This window comes from Natator depressus, chromosome 4 (assembly GCF_965152275.1).
Source record: "Natator depressus isolate rNatDep1 chromosome 4, rNatDep2.hap1, whole genome shotgun sequence".
NCBI classification, from domain to species: domain Eukaryota; kingdom Metazoa; phylum Chordata; order Testudines; family Cheloniidae; genus Natator; species Natator depressus.
Genome location: NC_134237.1, coordinates 13,668,718 through 13,679,429, shown reverse-complemented (window position 1 = coordinate 13,679,429; position 10,712 = coordinate 13,668,718). Strand labels below are relative to the sequence as shown.

The 10,712-nt window shown below is 45.0% G+C and overlaps 1 protein-coding gene across 1 annotated transcript; it reads right to left on the bottom strand.

Annotated features, from left to right (window-relative positions):
- Positions 1 to 2,242: 2,242 nt before the first annotated feature.
- Positions 2,243 to 10,060, bottom strand: JCHAIN (joining chain of multimeric IgA and IgM). Its single transcript, XM_074949936.1, has 4 exons — positions 9,997 to 10,060; positions 4,647 to 4,779; positions 3,432 to 3,512; positions 2,243 to 2,444 (listed from the first exon to the last, which is right to left on the bottom strand). Exons 1-4 carry the CDS (start codon positions 10,058 to 10,060, stop codon positions 2,243 to 2,245), a joined length of 480 nt encoding a protein of 159 aa, XP_074806037.1.
- Positions 10,061 to 10,712: the final 652 nt, after the last annotated feature.

Below are 10,712 nucleotides of genomic sequence, written 5' to 3'. Positions count from 1 at the left end.
GAAGGTGTTTTGGATTTGAATGGACAGCCCCGATGACAAGCACTGTTTGGGTTTCTATTTGAAGGCACTCATGCTGTACAGACCTAATATGCCAGCCACACAGTAAGATCGTGCAATTTACAACATGCAGGTGCACCTCTGTGCCATACATGAACTGCAGAATTAGGGTCTAAACTGGCTCACAGTGGCCCTTTCATACAATGTGTTGAGCACTTTGAACATTCCCACTGATGTAGGATGGATCTTGATATGATAAAGCAATGGAGCTTCATTGCATCTTTGAAATTCCTTGATGAAAGTATAAGCATCTAATCAGTACATCACGATGAGTTTGCCTGTAACTATAATTAAGGCTACAATTTAGTCATGGGTATTTTTAGTGAAAGTCATGGACAGGTCATGGGCAATAAACAAAAATTCACAGCCAGTGACCTGTCCATGACTTATACTAAAAATACCCCTGACTAAACCCCGTGTGGCTGTCCCTGGGGCCACTTGAGCAGCTGGCCCCGGAGCCAGCTGCTTGGGGCGGCCCTGGGATCAGCCTCACTGGCCGCTGCAGAAATCATGGAGGTCATGGAAAGTCAGGGAATCTGTGACTTCTACGACCTCCGTGACAGACATGGAGCCATAACTATAGTCAGTTATTTAGTGCAAATTCTTCTTCTTCACCTTGAAGATTGGAGGAAAACCAGTAGAGACCAGATTCTTCCTTTTAATGCCATTTACATTTCACACACAGATAGTTGCAGAAAAATCTATTTAATTATTTCAATCTTGCTAACAAAGCTGAAATCATGGGTACATAGCTCTTGCTCTATTTTGTTACAACACGAAATATGCCAGGGTTTCTCAGAATAGCCTAGGGATGTGCAACCAATTTTTTAATGGGGAGGAATGTATGAGCCTTCTCAGGGGTAATGCTGCACACAGTTTATGGACTTTCATACATGACTGCCTAGTGAAAACACAAGGTATGACGCACTCAAATGTGATGAACGGTGCGACGCAATATCAGCCTCTTTGATGGGTGAGAATTCCTTCTACAAACAAGAGAAAGGAATCTGGTGTAGAGGACTGGAAGGAAGCCCTAACTAGGGCCCCATTCTTGCAGTCAGATTGTGCAAGCCCAAAGGCCGCCAGTGCACCTCTGAATGCAGAATCAGGACCTAGACCATTTATTTATTTCTTTAAACTGAAAGAAATAAGTGGTTCTCCACAGTGTTAGATGAATTGGAGACAGCATTAATAATTGCCAGCATGGAAACACAGAGCAGTGAAATATCATTGGGCAGTAGCTCAATCTCAAATATATAGTGAAAGAATAATGTACCATTCCTGTAACACATGATATTTTGGCACCATTTAAAAATACTCATGAGCAGCAGCATCTTCAGTCTTCTCTAAATATGCTGAGATACACTGAGAATGTGATTTTCAAAGCCACATAAGGGATTAATAGAAACTGGGTTTCCAAATCCCATAGGCATCTTTGAAAGCCCCGTCCTGAATGGCCTCCTTCTCAATAATGGCACTGATTTCTGTTATGCTCGCAGGTGGAAGTGTAACAATATGGTCTTGTGTTACTTAAAGTTTGTGCAAAGGATTATTTTAGATAATTTAAGTGGGGGGTTTCCAAAAGAACACAAACAAGGGGCCATCTCAAATTGCACACTGATATTTTATGTGCGGTGGCATTATCTCTTGGGGCTAAAAGGTATTGTATTAACCAAAAAGACCATGACACTGGAGAAATTGCTTTGGAAAACATAATTGTGGAAATCTGAATCCAAACACTGGCATGGCATTTGGATTTCACTGTTTCTATGTACAGAGAGAAGAACAAATCCTGCCTTTGTTACTAGGGCAAAACTCCCACTGACTGTATGAAAGTCTTGTCTGAAGGAGGACTGAATGAAAACTGTCCAAGCCAGATCCCCCACTGGGGTAAGTTCGTGTAGCTCCCATGATTTCAAGGCAGTTACATTAATTTATACCAGCTGAGGATCTGCCCCACAATATAGGATTTTTCCCACCATGCATAATTGGCTTAACTATTCCGTTATATTTATAACCACCATGTGCTATAGAAGGAAGGCATTACTTTTCATGTAGCTAACACATTAACTGTGAGGAGCTGATATTTCAGACACTGTCTTTCTTACCATGCTAACATAAATGTGTTTTGGTCTGTGGGGGCAAATTACAGTATAACCAGGCACTCTAACAGCAGTGGTTTAATCTAATTAGCATAGCAGGATTCTGGAGTCAGGGCTGCTTGGAGGGTGTTGGTCTCCCCGCGGTAGAAAAACGGAAAGGTCGTGGTGTAGCACTTGTTCCTGTCATAGGTGTAGCAGGTATCGGAACTGCTGCAGTTGTTGCTCTGCTCAGCAGTAACTACCTGGTCACCTATCTCCACTTCTGTGGGATCACATTTTTTGCAGCTGGAAGACAGATAGGATGGAATGCATGTTAGGCAGTAGTCACTGAAAGAGGCCACCGCCCGGGAGAGGGCTCAAGTCCTCATTGCTACTTTGGCAGTCACACGTCAGTCGGGCTTTGCTGTCTCTTTAGGCTCTGGAGCAGCCAGGCCCTATCCTGATTTAGGAGCAAATGGCCCAATTCTCTGGCACCAGGGCCAGCCCCCAAACCTTCAAAAATGATGAGTCAGGTCCCCAAAATGATGAGCTTGGTTAACAATAAACGTGGGTTTCTTTTTATTTGCTTTTCAGTTTTTGAGCCTTCAGCATGCAGTTGGGTCACTTTTTCAAGCTTTTCTCTGCAACCATGAGGGCTGGAACTCACTTTCATCTTTAATGAAAACTGGGATTCTCCTCTGATCACAGGACTCCAGGAACTGGAACTTTACTTAAAACACCAAATATTTCAAGACTCAGGATAAAATCCTGAGTTAGAGCAGCAGAGAATTTGACCCAACATCTTACATTTACATTGAATCTCACACACATTGGAGTCAGCCTCAGCCTGAGCAGGCTCTGTGCAGAGGTGAGATCCCTGCCAGCTTCATCACTGTCTATGCTAGAAGTCAAGGTCTTGCTTTTGCCTCATGATCTCACACGGGAATTGGATTTTAATGTATTGGTGCTCTGTGCATCATGGCACTGTTTTAAAAAATGACCTTTTATGAAGGGATTTGTTTAGTTTCTACACCTAAATTCACCGTGGTAAATCCTGAATTTCCTCTCCATAGGAAGGACAGGCTTGTGGTTAAGTCACTGGAGTGGAGGTTGGGGATTCTGTTCCCAAGCTCTGTAGCAGAATTCCCGTGACTTTGGACAAGCCACGAAACTTCTCCCTCAATTCTCATATCTGTCTAATGGGATGTGGTGAGGATTAATTCATTGACGTTTGGACAGAGTGATGGAAGGGCAAAGTGTTCTGAAATTAATGCAGTAAAGAAAATTACTCACAGCTCAGACAGCCGATAGACAAAGGTGGTTCTCACTGGTGAGGTGGGATCAGTGATGTTCTGTCTGCTCAACAGGGGGACTCTAAGAGGAAAAAAATAAAGAACAGGACTATCAAGTGACCACAAATTAATGAATTCTGCAAGCTCCACAATGTGTCATGATTATTCTGATTCACAGAATCCAAGTTCTTATCTTGTTCTGTGTTCAGATATTTTCATCTCTTCCCCTTCCACTCCCCATGAAGTTTCAGATACTTGATCTGTAGAACGGATATGTGTTATACCTGACTGAGCCTTCAAATACCCTCAAGAGCAACAGGGTCTTTCTTGCATCATTGCCAGACACCACCATGGAAAGATCGGAGAGTGTCAAAGCATTGCACCATGTTAGGCCACTAGTGAGTAATGGAACAATTTCCACAAGTGCCACTTGCTACAGATTATGCTTTCAGTAATGACATCATGGCACTGATGTTCCTCTTGCCCTCTCTTGAGCTGGTGGAAACTGGGACACAACACATATGAGACTAGCTCACTTTCAGGTGGCTGGATGGGTGGGTGACTGACTCGCTCCCTTTCTTGCAGTGAGCCCTTCCTGAACTCCCATGGCTCCAGTGCTGCCCTCCTTACTCAGACAAAATGTCCCTCACTCAATGGGAGTAAAGAGTGCAGAATTAGGCCCTGTGAGCAGACAATTAATTAGCTGATTGCAGCATGGGAGTTTGGCATTCCCTGAGAAATCAGGCATTGGCCTCTCCCAGGGACAAACACTCAGATTTTCTGGACCAGGAGTCCACTCTGGAATGGCAATCCTATGTTCTGTGCCAGCCAGTGTCCCTCATTATCAGGACAGGAGAAAGGCTACTCTTGTCTCCTTCCGTGTATCTTACAAAGCTACTGTCAACCCTTCAGAAACATTTCTGAGCTGTGTTTTGGACTGATGGAAAAAGCACCATGCAGCTGGAATTCAGCAACATGTAGTGTGACTTGGGCCATTTTCCACTAGTCTACGGTACTATACGCTACAGGCCATTAGAGCACTAGGTGGGTGTCAATGAAATCCTAATTACTTACACTATAACATGAAAACCAGGACATAATGAAACACGATCATGTCCCATAACTAATATGCTGAAGTGAGACAAAGAAAAGGAACCTGGTGTGCCGTGTCACCTCATCTTTACCTACTTCAAATCAAGCATTGTTTGCCACTTACATGACTCGTATGTTTCTCACCAGGACTTCTTCCTCGGGGTTGTCTTTAGAAGGGACAAACCTTGAGGTCACCCTTGCACATTTACACTTGTTATCAACTAGGACGTGCTCTTTCGCCTCCTCATCCTCATAACCTGGGAACACAGGATGGGTTTTAAAAGGAGAGAAAAACAAGAGAAAAGAAAATTCTTGCCAGTTCCTGGAATTGATTTACTGTATTGTTTGGACAACTTATCAACCGCTCAGTGATGTCCAATGTGGTTCTCATCTAACATCTGTTCAGTCATCGCAGGCCCTCCTGCAAAATTGAATCCCTCACTGCTCAGCCCTAAAGTCAGCGTGGTCTCCTTTCACCACTTACTCAACCAGCTGGGTCTGAATGGGGAGGCAGTAGGGAACGAAGCCAGAACTGATGCATAGCTGGAGAGGGTCTGAGAGACGAAAGGTGCAGGTTTCCTGTTAAACAGGAGTGCAGAACCTGTGCCAATACCCCAACTTTAGCCAAGGAAGGTGTTCTGCTGCATGCCTGGCAGCTCAAGGGTTGTCTTTTGCTTCTTACGCAGAATATGAAGGAGCCACAATGGATCGAGTATGGTCCAAATACCTGTGTATCCTAAACATAAATGACATGGAAAGCCTAGCCTCGTATACACACTGGCTTCTAAAACAGAAGACCATGAGGGCCAATAGAGAGTTCACAAGCTATTTAAAGGGAAACCACTACCCCACTTCTGTACGTTAGGATCAACACAGAGCTCTGCCATCCCAAAGCTGGCTGGAGCATGAGCAGTAACAATCCCACCAGCATTCCAGCCTCTCCTCAGGGTGGTGGGGTCCGCCCAACACTGAGCAGCTTCAGCAGCACTGTCAGAATCAGTCCTAACTTTATAGTTACTCCTCCAAAGCAGAGGGAGAACACAGTGGTCAGCTGGGAGTTCCCACTGGCAATTCTGAAACCCTTCAGCTAAAGTTTGGGCATTTTTATAGCTCCTAAGTAGTGACTTTGTCTTTACAAGGCCAAATTCACCCATAGCAGAAACAGATCCATAGACTTTGCTCACGATGTACCTGGTGACGATAGCAGGGTTTGACCCGCCAACACTCAGGGTTTGTTCTCCAAAGGTAGAAACCAACTTCAGTGCAATAAAACCCCTTGGGTGCCTGATTGTACATGTGCCACCAGAACTGCAAACCTGCGTGCAGACTGGCGAAATACAGCTGCAAATATCTAGCCAGGTCCCAGATGGTATGTGGGGCACCGCTGGAGCATTCACCGGGTTTGAAAGAGGACTCTGGCCGTTGGGGCTGGAGTCACTTGGTAAGAGTCAGCCTCAGGATCCCTTCCCTAGTTTGTTTGGGATCAGGCAGGAAAAAGAAAAGATTGAGACAGGCTGTGGGGGGAGGGAAAGCCACTCCAAAAACAAGGACCCAGCATTAACTATGGACCAGCTGGGAGGGTTTGAGCCAATGAACAGAGGTGGGTGGCAGAGGGAATAAGAGTCAGACTGAGATGGGGCAAGAGAAAAGAAAGAGCTGAGCAGGAGCAGCAGCACCCTGAGCTGGGGAGAGACTGAACCTGACCTAGGAGCTGCTTGGAGGAGAGCTGCCAGCTGCTGCCGCCGGCCAAAGGGGATCTTACTGACCCGCAGCATGCAGAGCTGAGACCACAGGGCAAGACACTAGACACACCAGTTTGAGCTCACAATCTGTGACAGCCTCAGAGTGCACAGCGGACAGGCTTGACTAACCCAAGAGGAGAGGTGCAGGACGGGGCTGGGGGGGGTGCCGCTGTGTAACTCCTACGAGAGAACCTGACCTAGGTCTGCTCTTGGGTTAGATACACGTGTTGTGTTGTTAACCTGGTGCTTGTGCCAGGGGTTGACTCCCAGCCTCCTAGGAGGGAGGTTTGTTGCTGTCTGCAGAGGCACATGGCTGGGCCTAGGGACCCCACCCTCAGCCCTGGGAATCCCCCATCTCACAGAGTGTGCTTCCTAGCTGAAGCCGACAGACGTCAGATGTGCTAGCTCAGCTTGAGCTCGCGGGTTAAAAATAGCAGAGTGGTGGCCACAGCAGCACTGCTAGCAGCTTGGGCCAGCCACCCGACTATGTATCCGGGGGGCTGGGCAGGTTTGTACTCAGCTGGCTAGCCCGTGCTACCCCTGGTCACCCCGCTATTTTGTAGTGTACTAGCTTGAGCAGAACTAGCACACGTCTGTCTGTCTGCTTGAGCTGGGACATACCCCTTAGGCCCCACTTAAGTTAAGCCCCTACTTTTTCATGGGACTCAAAAGTTCCATAGTCCTGAAGTGGCCCCGTGAACACCGGAGAATTGCATTCTTTGAGTCACCACAGAGCTGGCTTTCTGCGGGGTCTTTTGCACACCCCGTTGTATACTTGAGTACACCTGCTGCGTGAACATTTTTTGTGCCCTGTCACTGGCTCCCACAAGTGAAGAATTCTATGGGTGGCATGTGCAGGGGATTGTATTCAGTGTGTGAGTGCAAACTTAGAGGCAGCATCTCATTTCAGATGCTAAGTGTTGCCCAGGATTCAGAGCTTCCCATTCCTGCACATTCCAAAGACTTCCCCTTCTTAACTGCCCTCTTGTGCTGTTTTAATTCTGACTGAAGCCTCTGCAATGCCATTCCTCACGAGAAATAAAGGCACTGTTGTCGAGTGGCTAGAGCAGTTCCCTGGGACTCAGGAGTCCTGCGGTTCTGTTCTTGGGTCTGCCACTGACCTGCTGTGTAACCTTGAGAAAGTCACTTCACCTCTATATGCCTCATTTCCCATCCCCACCCCTGTGCAGTCTATTTAAGCAGGAAGCTCTTTGGGGCAGGTATTGTAGAGACACACAGTGAGACAGCACCTAGTCCAATGGAGCCCCACCCTACTTAGAGACCTGTAGGCACTAATGTAATGCAAAGAATGTAGGTAGAGTATAATTCTGTTTACACTGTACTCTTCTGATGCCATAGTACTTTCATATCCCCTTACTACAGACCCAAAATACAGAACTCCATAATCGTATCTGACATATAACTATGAGTCAGGTTTCATGGCCCTTATCCTTCTCTGCTCTCTGCCCCCTCCACAATCTAGGTAACTGATGAAACAAGAGTCCTTTCCTCGGAAAGAATGGAGCCTTCCTGTGTCTCTGCCTCAGTGATTCTTGATCTCTTTTCAGATTTCACCTCTATAGCCTTTTCTTCTTCCTCTCCATCTCCCTCTGCCGTTTTGTAACTGTATTATGTATTGCGTCTGTTACTGTTCTCCCCAAGGGTTTGATCTAAAGGCCACTGAAGTCAGTAGACTCCCACTAGCTTAGCCAGGCTTTGGATCAGGCCCTAATTCTGTAACTGTATTATTCAGAGCAAATCATTAGTGAACACTTAGGAAGACATGCTCTAAAGACTGTTACGGTACGCTAAAAATAATGGGCCAGATTCATCCCTGTGGTGTAACTCCATTGACTTCACTTATAATAATAATAATTAATAATTAAGAATAAATGTAATTATATGAAATAATAACTGCTCTATAATTTTTGTAAAATTTAATACATCTTATAAATCACAAAAGTGAAAATACACCATCATCCCTGGCACTTCAGCTATATAATAATGTCTGCATGTCCCAGTGGAGCAACAAAGACTCCTTAGGAAAAGCAAAATTTAGCAAAAAGAAAAGGAGGACTTGTGGCACCTTAGAGACTAACAAATTTATCTGAGCATAAGCTGTAGCTCACGAAAGCTTATGCTCAAATAAATTGGTTAGTCTCTAAGGTGCCACAAGTACTCCTTTGCTTTTTGCGACTACAGACTAACACGGCTGCTACTCTGAAACCTGTCAAAGTTTAGCAGTGGTTAAACAGGGCATCGGGAGAGCTGCTTATGAATTACTGGAGGTTGGATAAATCTATTCTGCATGTGGCTGAGTGTAAAATGGATTTGAGAAATGTCTCTCTTAACATTGGGTTGTCAAGTAAAATGCCATGATATATGGATGTGGCATTCAATAAAATCAATAAACAATCATCTGCAGCATATTAAAGAAGCAAAGAAATTGCAAAATGGCTGCTCACGCACTGCTGAATTTTAAACCGTTTCCATTATTAAAGCAAGAATAAATCCAATTAGACCCAAAATGGATTCATTTAAAAACAAATGGGCCAAATTATGCTCCCAGAGAGGCACTTAGCTCACATAGACTTCACTGTGACTTGCACACACATTAGAGGCTGTAATAATTCCAATGAGAAGAAGCAAGTTCAGCTCTCGGTTGACCTGGTGCATATTCGACAATCGACCACAGTCACCGATTACTGTACACTCCTGCAGCCAAATTCTGCACTCAGCTACATCTCTATGAAATCAATACTTTTAAAGAAATTATAAATTAATGCAAAATGTAGCCCTTAATGTTAGCAAGATTAGAGAAAATGCAGGATGTAATGGACCCTGGGGGTGTACTGTTCCAATTAACAGTGGAATAGAATACAGAGAAGAATTTGACCTAAGTTACACCATTGCGTAAAAAAGTCACATCAAAATAGTCAGTATATACTACCTGTCAACCATTTTTACTATTCTCTATGGACAAGATTCTTATCTCACTTAGACAAGTGTAACCCAGGAATATCTCCATTTAAATCAGCAGAGTTACGTGCTGTAAAACTACAGTGAGGTCAGAATCCAGCCCCATTGTAACAGGCAGATACACTCAGAAAGAAGTATTTAAAAGCCTTTAATTCCAGTTAGGCAAAGTCAGCCTTGTGAGCTTCCCAAGTGGGAGGAAGAGAAAACACCTGCACTTTCAGCTCATTGATGCAGAACCTCTGATTAAAACAGGGGTTCTCAAACTGGGGGTTCTGACCCCTCAGGGGGTCGTGAGGTTATTACACGGGGGGGACGTGGGCTGTCAGCCTCCACTCCAAACTCCGCTTCACCGCCAGCATTTACAATAGTGTTAAATATATTTTAAAAGTTTTTAATTTATAAGGGGAATTGCGCTCAGAGGCTTGCTGTGTGAAAGGGGTCACCAGTACAAAAGTCTGAGAACCACACAGCTAATACTAAGGCATTACTGAGTAGCTAGCGATCACTCCCTGAGCACTGCAACAGGGATTTTTCAAAACACCACTCTTTGGGTGCAGAGACAGACCAAGGCCCCAAGTCAAGTCCAGTGCAGATTGATTTCAGTGGGTGTTGGGTCCGGACCTAGCAGAAAGAGGCTTGTCTTGCCTGCCTATTAAGATCACTGATGACAGGTGACTGTTCAGCACAGCTACCCAAATGCAAGTTTATAGTTAAGCATCATTTATAATGGTCTTCATTTCATTTCACACCTACCTGCCACAAGAGCAACCCCCAAGAAAACTGCCAGGACTCCCCACAGTAACAAAGAGGTCTTCATCCTGCCTTCCCTTCTTTTGAAGAACTTGAGTTTAGAGGAGTGTCATCTGCCTATAAGGGTGTGTGCAAATGATAGAGCTATTTGTTTCCTAAAATAACAGCCCAGAGTGCTAGCTCTCGAACACCGCTGTAAGATGTGGTTGGGGGTGTTGAAACCAGACACTGCAATTGGTTTAATGCTCAAGTGAAGATTTGGTTCTTTCAAAGATCTACTGATGGGTAGAATTATTGCAGCACTTTTAACTTGGTGTGCTGCCAAGCAAGCAGTAGGACAGCAAAGGATCCCAAAGGGCCACCAAATTATGCTGGCACGAGGGCCAGGATGGATCATGTTCATTCCTAGACCAGTGACATGTTTACAGGCAGTTACGCAGAGGGCTACAAGTGTGGGGTTGGGGAGGAGAGTGATTTCCAGATTGACAGTGGAGCACCACTCTTGCTTCTAGTCCTGAGATGTCCTGAGAAATCTGACTTTAAAATCACGTGTTCGGGCTACTATTATTTGTATTGTAGTAGCAGCTGGAGGATTCAGGCTCAGAGCCCCATTGTACTAGGCACTGTACAGATACATAGGAAGAGCCAGTCCCTGCCCCAGAGAGTTTATAATCTAAATAAAGGATGAAGGATAAACAGAAGTGAAGTGACAGAACTGG

Coding starts and splice junctions, on each gene's coding strand:
- JCHAIN (XM_074949936.1), bottom strand. CDS start 10,060: ATGAAGACCTCTTTGTTACTGTGGGGAGTCCTGGCAGTTTTCTTGGGG. Junction 4,780..9,996: donor GGGGGTTGCTCTTGTGGCAG/GTAGGTGTGAAA, acceptor CTGTGTTCCCAG/GTTATGAGGATGAGGAGGCG. Junction 2,445..3,431: donor GTCTATCGGCTGTCTGAGCT/GTGAGTAATTTT, acceptor TCTGTCTTCCAG/CTGCAAAAAATGTGATCCCA.